The sequence below is a fragment of the Adiantum capillus-veneris genome, chromosome 4 (genome assembly GCF_014529385.1).
Source record: "Adiantum capillus-veneris isolate H3 chromosome 4, ASM1452938v2, whole genome shotgun sequence".
Classification (NCBI taxonomy): Eukaryota; Viridiplantae; Streptophyta; class Polypodiopsida; order Polypodiales; family Pteridaceae; genus Adiantum; species Adiantum capillus-veneris.
Window position 1 is genome coordinate 68,411,740 of NC_140934.1, and position 16,478 is coordinate 68,428,217.

Genomic DNA, 16,478 nt, shown 5'->3' on the forward strand with positions numbered 1-16,478 from the left:
AAATGAAATGACCTATAAGACCAATCTATTACAAAATGGTGAATCTAATACCATGTCTGGGTACAAAAGAACTAGAACAAAGAATACTACTACTAGAATCCATCCTCATCTGCACTCTGGATGTCGAGAGAGAGAGAAAGGTGGATAGAAGAGTTAGCGTGGGCTGCCTATCTCTACACCATCCCCTCCTCGCAACAAGCACGCAAGCCACATGTGCCCACGACTTCGCCTTTCGCTGTTCAGCCAGGGGTTATCAGAGACAATGTGCTCTACGTTGGTGCACTTCGAAGCACCTGCAGCAGGCACCCTCTCCTTCCCCCCCACCCTTCCTCTCCTTCCCTTCCTCCTTTGTTTGACATTCTGTGCTTGCTTTTTGTTGCCTGTTTGTCTGTCTCTTTGTGTGCAAAATTTTCTGTTTTGTGTGTCTACTGTCTTCCCTGGCTATCTGGCTTTGTGGAACCATATGGGACAGGCCTTGAGGCCATGGTGCTCCTTGATGGATGATCCAAGACATACAAAATGTCACTGAAAATCTCTCTCAATGGGATATCTCTCATGGAACATGAATCTCTCTGTGACAGATGCCTCGGAAGTGTTGTCCTGTGGTGCTCAATAATAGCTTTAATCCATCTATAGTGGAGGTATCTAGGCCTTCTCCTGGGTGGGCATGGGCGCCTCGATTTGCTGCTTGCCAATGCTTTGTCCAGGGTAATACAGAAAGGAATCTGCTTCAGGCAAAGAAGTAGGCATTTGGGGAAATTAGTGTCTAAGGTACTCCCTACTTTCACAAGAGGACTGTTTCTCCTAGGCTGATATTGCTTTCAAATGGAGACAAATTTCTTCTTCTAAGCATCCTTTTCTATACAAGAAGGGAACCATTAACAAAAGGTCTTGTAGAGGACCCAACCAATCTTCAACATGTCAGGAATTTTCTAGGCTTTTCAAATACATACTAAACAAGGGGGGATACAAAGAGACAAAGGCAAGGCCCCTATGGAGGAAGGCATGTCAAGCAACCAAACAAGAGAAAGGGCATAACGAAAGAAAGAAAGATATATGCAACTATTGAAAGGATACTAAAGGTTAATTTTAGAACCTTTCATACCTTCATCTTCGAGTGCAAGTGGTTTGCAAATGTGTTTAGACGACATGAGAATGGCCTCTACATGGTGGACTAGTGTGCATCACACAAGGACGTATGACAATTTAGTTTTGCCACGCAATTGTGAGCAGCTGAGTGACTACCTTTATTATTCTTATTTGCTTGTAACACTAATTATACCAATGTTACTCACGTTGAGCTTCTCTTCTATAGATCATCTATTAACTTCTCTTAGAAACCAAAGTGGCCCATGAGCCCAATCAAGGGACCATTGATGGCAATATCTCATCATAGTGTTCAAAAATGAAAGTATCCTGCTAACCAAATCCCTAGCTAGGAAGACTCCTCGTGATGCTAGCTTGTAAACTGATGATTCAAGGTTGTAGACTCGCTGTATGGCAAATGGCATCTCATAGGAAGTCTCGCCTCAGCCCAATAAATCCATAGGTGTGTGCCTCGAGAGAAAAAAACTGCTGCTGGGTCATCGTGCATTGTAGCTGCAATGGCAGGAGATGATGGCTCAAATCCGATAATGGTAACAAAATTGTTGGTGTGGTCCTCTTGCTCATGGACGCCTCAATCTGCAAATGGCAATGGCCATGTCTAGTGTCACTCCTCTGGCAGAGCGTCTTTCTTGTATTTGACCAGTGGGTGGGGATGTAGAGCATGCTGGAGCTGCTCGAGTGTCAAAGAAGAAGTGTGTGAGGGTTCATTGCATTGGCAGTCTGGGGCCTACTGCTCTATCATTTCTCATGAGACTTTCTCCATGGCACCTAGACTCAAGAAAAAGAGCCCAAGACACCTTTGGTCCTCAAAGCTCATGATCCGGCGCAATGGTCCAGAGCCTTCTCGAAAAAGACAATGGTACCTTCCACAGATTTCATATCATACATTGTGGCTGCAGATATGGTGCTCCTCTGACTCCACATCCTGATGACACATCTGACATATGTGGTCCCTCATACCTACATGTCTCCAATCTGAGGCTATGCAATGAAATTTGCATCTGCCCAGTAGCGCTTCTAATACCATGTGAGAGGCGTATGTCCATGTACGCAGAATGCAAAATGAACCCACCTGTAGGTGTGTAGAAAGTGGCGCTGGTAATGTTCCATTTTTGTGCCCGAGGGCCTGATGCATGTCAATCCGTGTCTAGTTTCACAATATCCATCCAAATGATTCGGTGAGATCTTAGGTCGAATCATACGTGCAATCATCATCAGTAGTGGCCTCTCTAGATTCTCCCATCCATCATAGTAGTCTCTATCAGATCTATCATATCCAGATCCAGCCAAGGGTGTCCTCCTCTGATGGTAAATGTTGGCTAGGCACCAAATTTCTGCTACATACTAATGAGGGATTTTCAAAATGGGGAAGGCAAACCACCTTGTAGCCTCTCTGGGGTACCTCAAGCTTTTCCTGAGCTTATGTTGCTTTCAAATGGAGAGGGGTGTCTTCTTCTATATACCCTTTTCTTTACAAGAGATCTGAGTGGGCCACTCCAGCATACGGTTTTTTCGATATAGACTGCACAGCTTGTGAGAGTAATCAGCATGTCTATGGTAGAACTTAAATTGACAGGGCCTCCCATTCTTCAACTTCTGGAATACACCACGAGGCAGAAGACGCCTGAGATGGGTGCGCACAGTTGTTCATGCATCATGGAGCTGCCGTTGATGTTTGCCCTGCTTACAATGGAGAACCCTAAATAAGCAAGAGCCACAGCAAGACTAGACATAAGCTTACATAACAATGCAGGGGAATTGTTACATCATTTGAACCACTACTTACCACACGAACAGAATTTTTCTCTGGAGATCTGTGGGATGGTGCACCACCTTTGGGCTGTGAGAATGAAAATGGTGAAACCAGTGTTTGTAGGCTTATATAGCTACCCTTCAAAACCAAATTGCCAGATTAACCCCCAAAGCTGACATTGTACAGAATATTGGGGAAGAGAAGCTGATTCACACTGCAAGGAAACCAAGGAGCTCTGACAAGATGCAAAGACCACAAGAGCCACTCCCCAAGTTGGAGTGGGGGGCTTTAAGGTGTTCTTTTGTTTGGGGGTGGTTGTTACTACCCCAGTTTGCCTATATTAACTATAAATCACATTCCATATGTTAATTCTTACTCATGCTGAACCACAATCACAATATTTGTCATTAATCCTACACAAATGTCTCTGACAGCTTCGACAGCATCTGAAAAAAGCTAGTTGTAATCTGCTGAGCCTGCGAAGAAAGGTTTGGTGCAGTGTAATATTTCATTGTCTGCATGCAAAGTGGAAACTTCGCAGTTAGTGCACATTTGATTGGTACAAGTTCTATTTTTCTCTGTCTTTTTTCTTCACAACTTACAATGCCAGCAAAAAGAATAGATACAATCCCCGACAGTTCCAAAGCATCTGCAACATTGTATGCAAGGTAAGGAAACAGAACCACCAAGCAAGACTCTAAGATTCCAAGTCTGCACACGAAAAAAACCAGAAATAGCTTAGCCTTCACATGACAAATTCAAGTACAGCCAAGCCTAAAATTCATCCCATTATTCACAGTTGTCAAATATCCCGTTCCCAAAGCAGTCAAAAGAAATTGGGCAAATGCATACTCTTTTTCTTGAAACCCTCCATACTTGAACAATAAAGCACTCAGGATCCCGGCCATTGCACCTGAGCAAGGTAAGAAGAACTCAGAACACGCTGCCTTTCATCTTTGAATGTCCACATAACTAGTGCAATCACTCACCAATTGAAAACGAGCCCACAAAGATGACAACAAAGAAAGATATAGCCTCAAAAATTCCTCGATCGCTAATAGGACCTGTAATAAATGAAAGCACAGTCCTGGCACACGGAGCAAGATTTTACTCTTAATACAAAATTTCAGCTTTGAAGACCATTAGGTCAAACTTCAAACCTGTTTTCAGAAAAGCTTATGTATATTTCACAGTATGACATATGTGTTTTAAGGCTTTAAATTACACACTCTTTCTTAAAGATATGTACCTTAACAAAAAATTTGAATTAGACCAACCCATACAGCAGTTGACTAAGCTACGTTAAGGCCATTGAGACAGCAACCAGACCGTGGATGTCCCAAAAAGACGATCCTTACTTTCCACCTAGCGTCAACCCCCACAAAGCATCTCTTTACTGCTTGTCAACTGTCACTCGTTGAATATCAAATTGAGCTTCCCTTTAGAAAGAAAGAAAGATATAATAACGTCTCTTAAAGACTCAAATGATCCATGAGACCAGTCATCAAGAAAGCACAGTCCCAAACTAAAACCCTAAATAAAATAGAAAAAAGAAATAAAATGGAAGACTCCGAAGCCGTAGGCTACACCCGGTAAGTTGTAAAAGTAGTCTTTACTCATTCAAATATCTCCATGAAGGGTTGCCTCAAGAGGAAGAGGCCGTTAAGTCACAGTGCAGTACTCCTCTGATGGCTAGCAACAATGGCTCAACTCTACTAACGGTGAGGAAACTGTAAGGGAGGTCCTCATGGTCAAGGACATCACACTCTACAAGTGGCAATGGCCCTCTCCAATGTTAGTTACTCCTCCAAAGCAGTATGACAGGATGAGTCAATGGTGGATGAGGACACAGAACATGTTGGAGCTGTATACTAGCACTAAAAAGTCTGTAAGCGCTCTATACATTGGCAGCACACGGGGCTTGTTGCTCTCTTGTCCCTGAAGAGATTCTCTCTCTGTGATGCCTAAGCTCCAATAAAAAGCGTGCAACTCACCTCCGAGCAGTGCAATGGTCTAAAGCCTTAACAAAGAAGACAATGGTACCTTCCTTAAATCACAATACAATTGCATATGTAGTGCTCTTTTGACTCCACCTCCAGATGACACATGGCATATGCTATCTTCTTGTGAATACCCTCATATCTACCCATCTCAAATCTCAGAGTGTGAAATAAGGTACGCATCTGCCCAATAGTCCCTCTCATACCATGCGAAAGATGTGTGTCTGTGTATGCAGGCCGTATGATACCCCTGTCTCAAGAAATGTATAGAGAATGCCTTTGGCAGTGCATTATTTTTTGTGCCAAGTTGTTGTGAGGGCCTGATCCATGTCCGCTCTATGTCTAATTTCACAACATCCATTCAGATGACCCCGTTCCGGTCTGTGCGACTAAAGGAAAGGGCAGTCAAGGCTATAATCAAAAGGAGGGGGAGTGCATCGATACTGAGGCCATGTAAAGCCATCTACGTGCACATCTGGGCATACCAACATTGGGCGTCTCCCTTATCAGAAAGTTGCTTGGAGGAAACAAGGGCTAATCGGGGATATTGCTGCAGGGATAGCTCCCATATAGTGTGAAGAAAAGTAATTGCGCAAAATAGCGACCAGTGGAGCAGCACCCATCTCTGCCCTCACAATCTCATGCAGTATTGATGACTCACATCAAGTCATGTGGGCAATCATCGGCGCAAGAGTAAGTTCATGGATGACAGTGCACTGAGCAGAGAGAACTTCCTAAAGAGCTCAAAGGTACAGCTGACTTCTGACAGATAATTTGGTATCTTCAGATGAGAGTAAGCCCCTCTATGGATGCATTTAAAGAGTTCTCCCCCTTCAGTCATTGAATACTTGTAAGATAAGGCCATGGCACATTTTCTTCTTGTTTTCTAGAGTAAAATCAAATATACTTTTCTTTACCCACCCAAACTTCCACATCTAATTATTGTACTAGCTTTACTAGAATAAAGTCTCAGAACTCCTTAGCAGCCATTGACACTTTTCAAGAGAATTTTTTATATTTACGAGCATGAAATTTTTTCTTATGCCGACTGAACAATTAAATATTTATTAATTACATGCCAGGTAGATTGCAATACATACTTGTACATAACAATCGCCACCTGCAAAAGCGAAAGGTGGCATTGATGTGAGCTGAATCTATTTTATTAGACACAGAAATTGATGACTTAAAACTCTTTCAAATGACTTACAGCATCATTAAGCACAGATTCCCCAAATACATACGCATACAAATCTGCCTCTGTGCCTAGCTCCTGACATGTCAACATACAATTCATAAGCTTAATATAGCTCAAACAAGTAATCCCCGAAATTAATCTGAGTAGTCCCAGCACTTAGGATACCCCAATTCCGACCATGGCTCAAAATAACTCCACACAGTTGACTACTCCATACCAGTTAAGGGCAAGCTGAAGATAGAGTCTATCAAACCACCTATTATTTAAGAGAACGAACAAATCTTATAGGAAAACACAGTAAAATGCTGGTTTAGGAGTCAAGAGAGAGTACACAAACATCACAGCGAGAGAGTATGAATGTGAGGTGAAAAGCATAGGCTAAGAAAGATGTAAGAGATCCAGGCTGTACAACAAGAAGGGAGAAGACCCCTCCACCTACAATGGACGGCCCAAGATCATGCTTCAGACCAATACCACTTCATAATTAAAGACCAGTCAGAGAATGGCAAGCTAAACATTAGAATAAGGGAAGCTACACATATCAATCTGCAAGGATCCATCTCTCACCTCCTCCTCTGGACATCTGCATGGGCCTACTGCAAAGAAATACTTCAGCAACCACATGGACAAGGGGATATAAAGGACGCCTGAGGGAGAAGCTCAGATCCCTGCATTGGCTCACTCACATTCGGGGATCTGTCAGAAGGCTGCTCCCCGCTATGTAGAACTCCAATAAACCAACACAGGTATGCTGGAATCTCTGTCTATCTATTGGTTGTCTCTGAGCTCTGCGCTGTCTCTCACCTTCACTATGCAGCGATTGTAGCGAGATTGTTTGTCTGCGTGAAAGAGGTAACACTGGACAAGCAACTATATAACACTCTTACTTAGGTCATCAGTAACCCAGAGTAGGTATACGTATGAAAAGTATATAAGCTACCACACACGACTTGCCCCATACAACCCACATATTGAACGACCAAAATATTACTAACGTGAAAACCAAACTCAATTACGAGTACAGAACTGTCTGCACCTTTTCACGAAGGAAAAGGGACACATGTTGCCACTATCAAAAATTCCTTTCTTGTTTACAGAGAAAACGCAGAAAGGAGGTAACCTTCCTTTTCCCCCTTTCCTTCTCCCCCTTTCATGGATGCCCAGGTGCATGTACACAAGCACACTTCTTTTCTAGGACATCTCGTTGTATATGAACTGTAAGTTGTGTTTCTTCTCTGCTAAAGAAGAAATAAAATGTGCATATATGATCAGTTGAAATATGCCAATGAGGCTTCAATGGCAACTAACAATGTACAAATTTTCATATAAGGTGGGAACATCATTTTGAATTGCCAGTTCTGGTCCCTTACATGGAAAATAGAGAGGACGGTCACAGGATCAGTTGCAGAGATGAGGGCTCCAAAAGCAAGGCAGACAAGAAAAGGCATAGAATACGTCCACTTGAACAATCCAAAAAGGTATCTGGGCCAAAGCAAACATCAAAAGCGTCAAAATCTATTTGTACTTTTAGTAATCAGTATTAGCTCTTTAGAAAAACTCAGAAATAAAATTTGACCTTTAAGTAATTCAGCACTAGCCCTTTAAAAAAGCTAAGATGTAAAAAATGTACATGAGTATGCCGACTCCAAATGTTGAAATGAGCGTTCCAGCAAATGCAAATGTGCATATTGCACCAAAGTTCCCAAAAAATGGTTTCTGGTCAAGTACAAGCAGAGTAGAAAATAGACATTAGATTGCACAAAGCTTTGGAAATTTCTTCATAAGTAAATTCGAACCCTTCTTTTAATGACATTCTTACCGATCTCAAGCTCCATCCTGATTCAGTGTAGCAACGCTTAAAGGTCAAGAAACACTTTCTGATGCACTTTGCAAAATAAACACTCATTTCAAGCACACCTAAAGACCTTCACCTTAATGAAAAAACTAATTCTCAGCAACCAAGTTCTTTTAAAGGGAGGATATAATATGATTGGTGGCAGCAGGAAATAAAAGAAGAATCGATTGTTGAAATTTATCCAGTTCCTGGATGCAAGAATTCAGATAGAATACAGTACATTCTCATGAGCAATCACTGTTTTTAAGAGTATATGGAATGATCTTAATAACACAGACAAGCTTTAGTTGCGAGGGACAAGAACAACGAATTTTTATCAAGGAAAAAGTAATGCCTACTTGAAGCCCCTCTCTTCTCCAGATGCTCGGACAATCAAACCAACCAGAACACCTAAACAAGTTCCACCTTGATTTCATCTCAAATTTAACCTTCCAAACTAAGAGTTTCATGACATTTGTAATTATACTTCTAAACAGAAGAAAATATTTAAAAATAGAACCTCAATTCTAACAGCAAGTTTAGAAATTATACAGACTCACACCTAGAAATATCAAAAAGAGAGGTTGACAATGACCAGATCGCTAGAAAAACCCTCGCGCCTCAAGGCCATCCTACATCAATCAAATGCTATGAAGGCCATTGCTCAATAGGAACTCGTAGGATACAAGACTCGGGTTTTTTTTTATTACTGAGAAGACCTACATTTTTGGAGGGACCATTCAAAACCCATTCCGACAAAGCAAAAAACTTCATTAGGAAGAAACATCCCTCATTCTAAGATTGCTAGCACAGCTTCCTTTAAATGATAGTGATACTTTGAGTACGGGGCAAGGCAGTATAGGCAGGATGTCTACAGGCCCGAACACAGCACCAAAAAGCATCTGCATGTACCGTGTGAAACTATGCTCACTGAACTCAACATTGAATACATCCATTATTGATGATTGTCACTATTGGGAATCAAGAAACCTATGCTGAGAGAAGGATGTCCTATGGTATTGAAAATTCAATTCCAGCAACGGACCACCAGCTTAAATTTTCAAATCAGGGTATTCTAGCCTGTAGCCAATTACCAAGCACTAATACATCATGCTTTCAAAAACATGCTTGAAGCTCTCATATGCCATATAAATCCAGCAAAAGAATCCATGAACAAGCTTCACTCCTCATATACACATCCACAGGCAATTGAAAAGGATCCATGCACTAGCAAGAAAGGGCTTGTCACCTGCGTGGGACACGTGCATCCACAAAAGAGTCAGTGTCCAAGCTGCACCCTTGTAGACACTTGCACAAGTGGCTCCCAAATCGTAGAAGACACTATATTTGTGTATTTCACACAGTTGAATGTTGCATATGCAGACGATGGCTGAACTAATTTACACAATGACTTGACCACCTGGTAGATGGACTGGCTTTCATAAAACCTGATCGATGTTTCCCGGTTTGATCAAACCCTCTCTATCCCAGACTTTGATAGAAATGGGGCAATTTGAACAACATGTCCATTGTCTTTTTCAGATAGTTGAAAGCCCTACTAGCCAGCTTGTGAACCCCGACAATCGCACAAAATGAACTTTGTAGCTAGAGATCAAGCTGGGAAACGGGTATCAAAGGCCGGTAACTTTTTCCCTAAGCCAGTGTTTTGACACTGTACTGCTATGTGCAGAGAAAGACCTGCATTTTTATGGTTCCAAGGTTTTAGGTGCATACCGATAAGAAGGGCAGCACCCGCTTCATTCATCACCATTATCTTTCGCCGCCGAAGAACATGGCCAACGATGAATGTAAACACTAGCATCACGATCTGAACAGTGATGGACACACTCGCCACATTCGCTGCTTCCATCTCTCTCTCTCTCTCTCTCTCTCTCTCTCTCCAACCCCCCACCCCTAGATGCTACGTGATTTTTGGCGCATCACTCAAATTCAATGATGCCGCGCGCGAGAAGAAGAGTGCAGAGTCGCAGAGAGAGAGAAAGAGAGGCGGGAGGCTTAATTTTAACGACCTTTTTCTTTCTCTGATTTTATATATACTATCTATCTATTTTCTAAACTAATCTAATCTAAACTAATGTGACGCCTTCTTTCGGGGCATCGCGGAAAAGGGGCCGCGCCGGCTCATCTGCGATGCAAATGGGACCTGCACGCAAGCAAACGCATGTACAAGAACGCAACTTGAAAACTGAACGCAAGAGGGACACGAGAGTGAGGGACGCGAACGAATGATCAATATCATAAGAAAGTGCCGAATACAAGGGACGCAAGTAATCACATGAAAACGGGGCTGGCAAGTTGGGGGAAGTGGCACATACTTCCCTTATATACACCCCCGGTTTGAGAGAGCTTGACGCCCACGTCAAGCCGAGGTTTTGAGAGGTGCCGATACAAAAGTTGATGCCGAGGTTTTTGGGAGCGGATATGTACAAGGGGGGGAGTGAAATGTTGCCCAAAAAATGTCTAGCTACTTAGGGTGATGCTAGTTACAAGTGGGATGGAGGACTACTCTATATGGTTTTCATTTAGTGCGTTGTCCTCCTCTTCAGTGGGCATGTTGTAGAAGTGTAGCACAAGGGGTCTTCCGAGTCGAAGCATGATTTCTTCAGGTACCCAAGTGCATTTCGTCATGGGGCGATTTCGCCATTTGACATAGAAGAGTTGTCCCCGGCGCCCAAAGCGCGATTTTAGGATGGCCTCCGGCTCATGTGGCGGGCCATCCTTTACATATTCGGGGAGGCTTCTACCATAGGTGTTATCCGGCACAAACCTTTTGAGTAGACTGACGTGGAAGGCGTTGTGGATGTTGATGTGTGATAGGAGATCCAGCTTGTAGGTGATGTCGTTGTAGGACTTGAGCACTTTGTAGGGCCCATAGTAGCGGTGGTTGAACTTCGGGGAGAGGCCTGGAGGGAGGGTGATATTCTGGGAGCTGACGAGGACTAAGTCACCTTCTTGGAAGAGTTCGGCAGGCCTTCGCTTTTGGTTGGCGTATTTGGCGATGTGTACCTTGCTTTGCTCGAGACTCTTCTTTGCCCGTTGCATGCGGGTTTGCCATTGTTGAAGAAACTCTTCACATTCAAGATCCTGGGCATGCACATCGCCGGTTGCCAGTGCAAGGGGTGTGATGACTTCTTTACCTGTGGAGAGTTCGAAGGGGGTGTAGCCAGTGCTGCTATGGATGGAGTTGTTGTAGTGGAATTCCAGGACGTCCATGTATTCGGACCAGTCCTTCTGATCTGCCTTGACGTAGCTGCGGATGTAGTCTTCAATGCCTTGGTTGACTCTTTCAGTTTGGCCATCGGTTTCTGGGGGGTAGGCGAAGGAGAAGCGGAGCTGGGTGCCTAGCAGCTTGAAGAGCTCGCGCCAGAGGTCGCTGAGGAAGCAGGTGTCGCGATCAGAAACTATGGCTAAGGGGAGGCCGTGGTATTTGAAGACTTTGGCGAAGAAGTGTTTGGCGACCTGGTAGGCGGTGACGGGAGGCTTTGCAGGTATGAAGTGGGCTTGCTTGGTGAAGTAGTCGACGACCACCATGATGGTAGTGTGGCCATGGGAGGGGGGGAGGTCGACGATGAAGTCCATACTTACCATGTCCCAAGGCCGGGAGGGTGTTGGCATGGGGTGGAGGAGGCCAACAGGCTTGACTCTTTGAGCTTTGACCAGTTGACAGGTTGGGCAGGTGCGCACGTAGTCGATTAAGTTGTCCTTCATTTTTGGCCACATGTAGTGTTGGTGGAGTTTGTCATAAGATCTCTTCTGGCCACCATGTCCAGCTAGCTTGCAGTCATGAGCCTCCCACATGAGGTCTTTCTTTAGCTCTGGATCATTGGGGATGTAGATTTTTCCATGCGCGTAGAAGAGGTTATCTTTGACTTCAAAGAGACCCACTGCCGCTTTCCCAGAGATGTGGTCATTGAGCATGCGGAGGACAGCAGGATCAGCTTTTTGAGCGTCGAGGATGCGTTGGCGTAGGGTGCTGGTTGCTGTGGAGATGGTTGTGAGGGTGGGCATTCGACTGAGGACATCTGGCATGACATTTGTGGTTCCTGGTTTGTGAATGATGTTGATGTCGTATTCTGCCAGTGTATCTTGCCACCTGGCTTGCTTGGGGGTGATTTTTGGTTGTGTCTGGAAGTACTCGAGGGAGATATTTTCTGTGTAGACCTTTGTGTGCTTGTCTTGGACATAGTGTCGCCACTTTCGGAGGCAGTGGACGACAGCGAGCATTTCCTTCTCATGTGTAGTCCATCTTGTTTCTACATCTGTGAACTTGTGAGATTCGTAGGCGATGGGCTGATGTTCTTGCATGAGGACTCCACCAATGGCACCATCGGAGGCATCTGTATGCACTTCAAATGGTTTGGTGAAGTCGGGCAGTCGGAGGACGGGGGTACTACACATGGCGATCTTCAGGTTCTCAAAGGCTTCTTCTTCTTTAGAGGTCCACTGAAAGGGCTTGTGGCCTTTGGTTATCTCTGTCAGTGGCGCAGCAATCTTCTTGAAGTCGCGGATGAAACGGCGTGTGTACTGACAGAAGCCCACAAACTCTCGGACTTCTTTGATGGATGTCGGAGGGGCCCACTTGATGACGGCGTCGACTTTCTTGGGATCCACCATAATGCCTTCTGATGTGACGATGAAGCCAAGGAACTCGATTTTCTGGACAGCAAACTCACACTTCTCCAGCTTGGCATAAAGTTGGTGTTCACGGAGGCGCTGGAGTACTGCGGCGACATGCTTCTGGTGCTCTTCTAGAGTCTTGTTGTAGATGAGTAGATCGTCAATGTAGGTGATGAGGAAATCATCTATCATGTCCCGGAAACTGTCATGGATGATTCTGCAGAAAGTGCCAGGACCGCCGGTGAGACCAAACCCCAGGATCATCCATTCCCAGGAGCCGTAGCGTGTGCGGAATGCAGTCTTCGGGATGTCTTTAGAGGCGATTCGGACTTGGTGATAGCCTGAGCGGAGGTCGATGCGCGTGAAGTATTGGGCACCCTGTAGTCTGTCCAGAAGATCTTCCATGAGGGGGATTGGGTACCTGTTCTTGATAGTTATCTTGTTGAGGGCCCGATAATCCACGCATAGTCGCATCGAACCGTCTTTCTTCTTGACGAACAGGACTGGGGCCCCAAAAGGAGAGCTGCTTGGCCGGATGAAACCTTGATCCTCTAATTCTTGGAGTTGCTTCTTGAGCTCTTTGAGCTCGGTGTCGTTCATGCGGTAGGGGGCCTTTGCCGTGGGTGTGCTTCCTGGGATGAGGTCAATTTCATGTTGAATTTGACGGAGAGGGGGTAGGCCGGGGGGAAGTTTTGGAGGCATGACATCCTTGTACTTCTGGAGGATGGGGGTAAGTGAGGGGTCACCCACTTTGGCCTGCTCGATGGTGATAGAGTTGAGCCTCGCGGTGGGCTGCTCCTTTGCTTGCATGATGCAGAGGTGAACCTGAGCTCCTTTCTTGAGAGCCCTCTCTGCTTGCTTTGCACTCATGAGGTTGAGTTTGGGGGACGAGTATTCTGGGAGTTTCTGTTTGCCTTTCATCGCTGCCAATTGAGTAGGGTCTTGGTGGTTGATGGGAGGGGGATTGGTTTGTAGATGTGCCTGGCAGGTGAAAGCTTGGCTTGTTGTGAGTCTGGCGCCTTGTACTGTAACTGCTTTGCCTTGATTATTCAGCAGTAACTGGTCCACCTTCATGCCTAGGAGTGCAATGAGGTACTTGTCGTTGAAGGATAGACCAATGATTGCCTCAAAGTCGTCCATTGGGACCACGATGAAGTCAAGGCGACATGTGAAATCACCCATCTCGATCCGGACTTGCCGGGCTGCCTTTACGTTGTTATCCTTTCCTTGGGCAAACTTAACTGTAGTTTCATTGACAGTGGTGAGGCGTAGGCCCAGGCGAGCGGCGCACTGTGGGGATAGAAAGTTGTGTGTAGCGCCTGAGTCTACCACGATCCATTGTGGCTGGGATCCTATTGTTGCCTGGACATACAGGTTCTGGATGTCCGTTATCGCTGCTGCCATGCATCGAGGGTGGAGGGATACCGCTCCAATCCGAAGTTGTTGGTCAGCAATAGGGTCATCCTTTTCTTCGATTCTTCGTTGGGGGGGGGAGGGTGGTTCTTCGATTTGGATGGTGTTGGCTCTGCTAGATGATGTTGAGGCCTGATTTCTCTTGCGGACACATGCGTAGTTGGGTCCATGGGCGATTCTGCAGTCGTTGCACCAGACGCGATCAGGGTGCGGGTTGTTCTTATTGCCGTTGTAAGTATTGGAGGCAAAACTGTTGGGTGTGGGGTTGTAGGAATTGCTCGCAACAGAGCTGCATGGGATTAAGGCGGCATTTTCGCGGCCTAATCCAGGGTTGGCATTGGGTGGTGTTGGGCGGGACACATTGCTTCTGTTATTCTGTACAAATCCGCGGCCTTGCCCGGCGGGTGGGTTAGGCCGGTGGTTGGGGCAAAATTGTTGGGGCGAGGGTTATTGGGAGGGAAACCTGGGGTTGAACTTGTGTCGCGTAGTTTTTCGGCCATATTGGCGGCCACTTCCCAGGTGTTGGGATTCTGCTTCTCTACCTCGCGGGCCCAGGGCTTAAGGCCGTACAGGAAGCCATGTAACCTGTCTGCTATGTGCATCAATGGCAGTTGGAGCATGAGTCGCCGGTATTTGACAATGTAGTCTGATATGTGGCCGTCTTGGTGTAGATCACGCCACGAATCCCTAACTTTGTTGCCTTCATTCTCTGGAACAAAGTAGCTGAGCATGTCTCTTTGTAGGTCCTCCCAGTCCTCCCAGTGCTTTGATGGCTGTTCAGTGAGGAGCCATATATAGGCGTCGACGTCGGCCAGGAAGGTTTTGGCCACTTGCACCCATCTGCGTCTGCCTATGGTGTTCCACTGCATGTAGTCTTCTACCTCTCTGAACCACTTGTTGAGTTCCAGTGAGGTGTGATGGCCTTTGTATTTCTCTGGGGGGATGGGTTTGAATTCGCCCAGACTGTTTTCATCTTCTAGAGTTCTCTCAGGGCTGCAGTATCGCCCTTCTCTTCGGTCATCCCGGTAGTCTTCATCTTCATCTTCGTCGACTGTCTCTAATCTTCCGGGGCGCGGTCGTCTTTGTGTGTTTCGTCACGCGTTGACATTACTAGGCCCCGGGCGGTCTTCGTGTCGCTGGCCTAGATGTGTTTGCAGTAGGTCGCTCAGATTAGCGGACATCACGTTGATTTGGTGTTCTACGGAGGCCATGATGCGTGCCTCCAGTCTTTCTTCCATTGAGTCTTGGTGGTCTTGTCGCGACTTCTTTTCTTTGTTTTTCTTGGGGGCTCTATGCGGTTCCGGTTTTGTCCTGTATCCTTCTTCATCTTCTTGATTTCGCGCCATTGGGGTGCTCTTGTGGTTGGAGCCGAGGGAAATTCAAAAATTTCAAAAAACTGGAAAACTGCGAGAAAACGGCTTGAAAACGTTGAAAAACTGTGAAACAGCGCAAAACGGGGTCCAAAACGATGAAAACCGCGAAAAACGGTGAAAAGCGGTCCCAAACGGTGTAAGACGGGGCAAAACGAGGTAAAACGCTGAAAAACGATGGGGAACGTGGAGAAACGCGTCAAAACGGGCCAAGAATGCGGAGAACGCGGTGAAAACGGGGCGAAACGCGGGTCAAACGAGGCAAAACGGTGAAAAACTGTAGGGAACGTGGAGAAAACGCAAGGAACGGGGCAAAACGGGGCAATCACGCAAGGGACGTGGTGAAACGGGGCAACACGGGCTGAGAACGCGGAGAAAACGTGGAAAAACGAGGCAGACGGACCGAAAACGTGGTGACAACCACGGGCCACGGGCCGACGTCGGGTCGGCGGGGACTCGAGCCGAAGCTCTGATACCAAGTGTGACGCCCTCGTTCGGGGCGTCGCGGAAAAGGGGCCGCGTCGGCTCACCTGCGATGCAAACGGGACCTGCAGGCAAGCTAACGCATGTACAAGAACTCAACTTGAAAACTGAACGCAAGAGGGACACGAGAGTGAGGGACGCGAACGAATGATCAATATCATAAGAAAGTGCCGAATACAAGGGACGCAAGTAATCACATGAAAACGGGGCTGGCAAGTTGGGGGAAGTGGCACATACTTCCCGTATAACTAACATAATATGGCGCAAGGGGTAGCCCTTTACACGTGTCGAAATCTGCAATATGAAAGTTAAACTCCAAAACAGAAAAAAACCCCTGTGCACACGATAAAGAGGGAAAGAGAAAGAGAGAGAGAGAGAGAGGTCGTCGAAGGCGATCGACCGTACTAGTAACATAATATGGCGGAAGGGGGAGCCCTTTACACTCGTCGAAATCTGCGCCAACAGGAAGAGGTAGCCCTTTACACATGTCGAAATCTGTAACATGAAGGCTAAACTCCAAAACAGAGAAAAGCCCATGTGCACGCGATAAAGAGGAACAGAGAAAGAGAGAGAGAGAGAGGTCGTCGAAGGCGACCGACCGTACTAGTAACATAATATGGCGGAAGGGGGAGCACTTTACACTTGTCGAAATCTGCGACATGAAGGCTAAACTCTAAAACTA

At 45.9% G+C, this 16,478-nt stretch overlaps 1 protein-coding gene across 6 annotated transcripts; it reads right to left on the bottom strand.

The window, feature by feature from the left end:
• Nucleotides 1-1,302: 1,302 nt before the first annotated feature.
• On the bottom strand, nucleotides 1,303-9,898 carry LOC147459348 (sodium/hydrogen exchanger 6-like). Of its 6 annotated transcripts, XM_086510637.1 has the most exons (14): nucleotides 9,627-9,898; nucleotides 8,252-8,303; nucleotides 8,042-8,101; nucleotides 7,878-7,902; nucleotides 7,689-7,774; nucleotides 7,429-7,540; nucleotides 6,071-6,133; nucleotides 5,961-5,980; nucleotides 3,850-3,947; nucleotides 3,713-3,773; nucleotides 3,463-3,571; nucleotides 3,278-3,375; nucleotides 2,894-3,204; nucleotides 1,303-2,787 (listed from the first exon to the last, which is right to left on the bottom strand). In XM_086510637.1, exons 1-13 carry the CDS (start codon nucleotides 9,760-9,762, stop codon nucleotides 3,201-3,203), a joined length of 924 nt encoding a protein of 307 aa, XP_086366763.1. In that variant the 5' UTR covers nucleotides 9,763-9,898; the 3' UTR covers nucleotides 1,303-2,787; nucleotides 2,894-3,200. The 6 variants fall into 6 exon arrangements, with proteins under 6 accessions (XP_086366763.1, XP_086366764.1, XP_086366768.1 ...); XM_086510638.1 differs by lacking the exons at nucleotides 8,042-8,101; nucleotides 8,252-8,303 and having other exon boundaries at nucleotides 2,894-3,375; nucleotides 7,878-7,894; XM_086510642.1 differs by lacking the exon at nucleotides 8,252-8,303 and having other exon boundaries at nucleotides 2,894-3,375; nucleotides 7,878-8,101.
• Nucleotides 9,899-16,478: the final 6,580 nt, after the last annotated feature.

Bases quoted from the DNA above. Each gene is read 5' to 3' on its own strand.
- LOC147459348 (XM_086510637.1), bottom strand. From the start codon at position 9,762: ATGGAAGCAGCGAATGTGGCGAGTGTGTCCATCACTGTTCAGATCGTG. The intron at 7,903-8,041 runs ATATCCTCCCTT...GCGTTGCTACAC, and splicing joins CTGCTGCCACCAATCATATT to TGAATCAGGATGGAGCTTGA. The intron at 3,572-3,712 runs GTATGCATTTGC...TTTCGTGTGCAG, and splicing joins GGAGGGTTTCAAGAAAAAGA to ACTTGGAATCTTAGAGTCTT.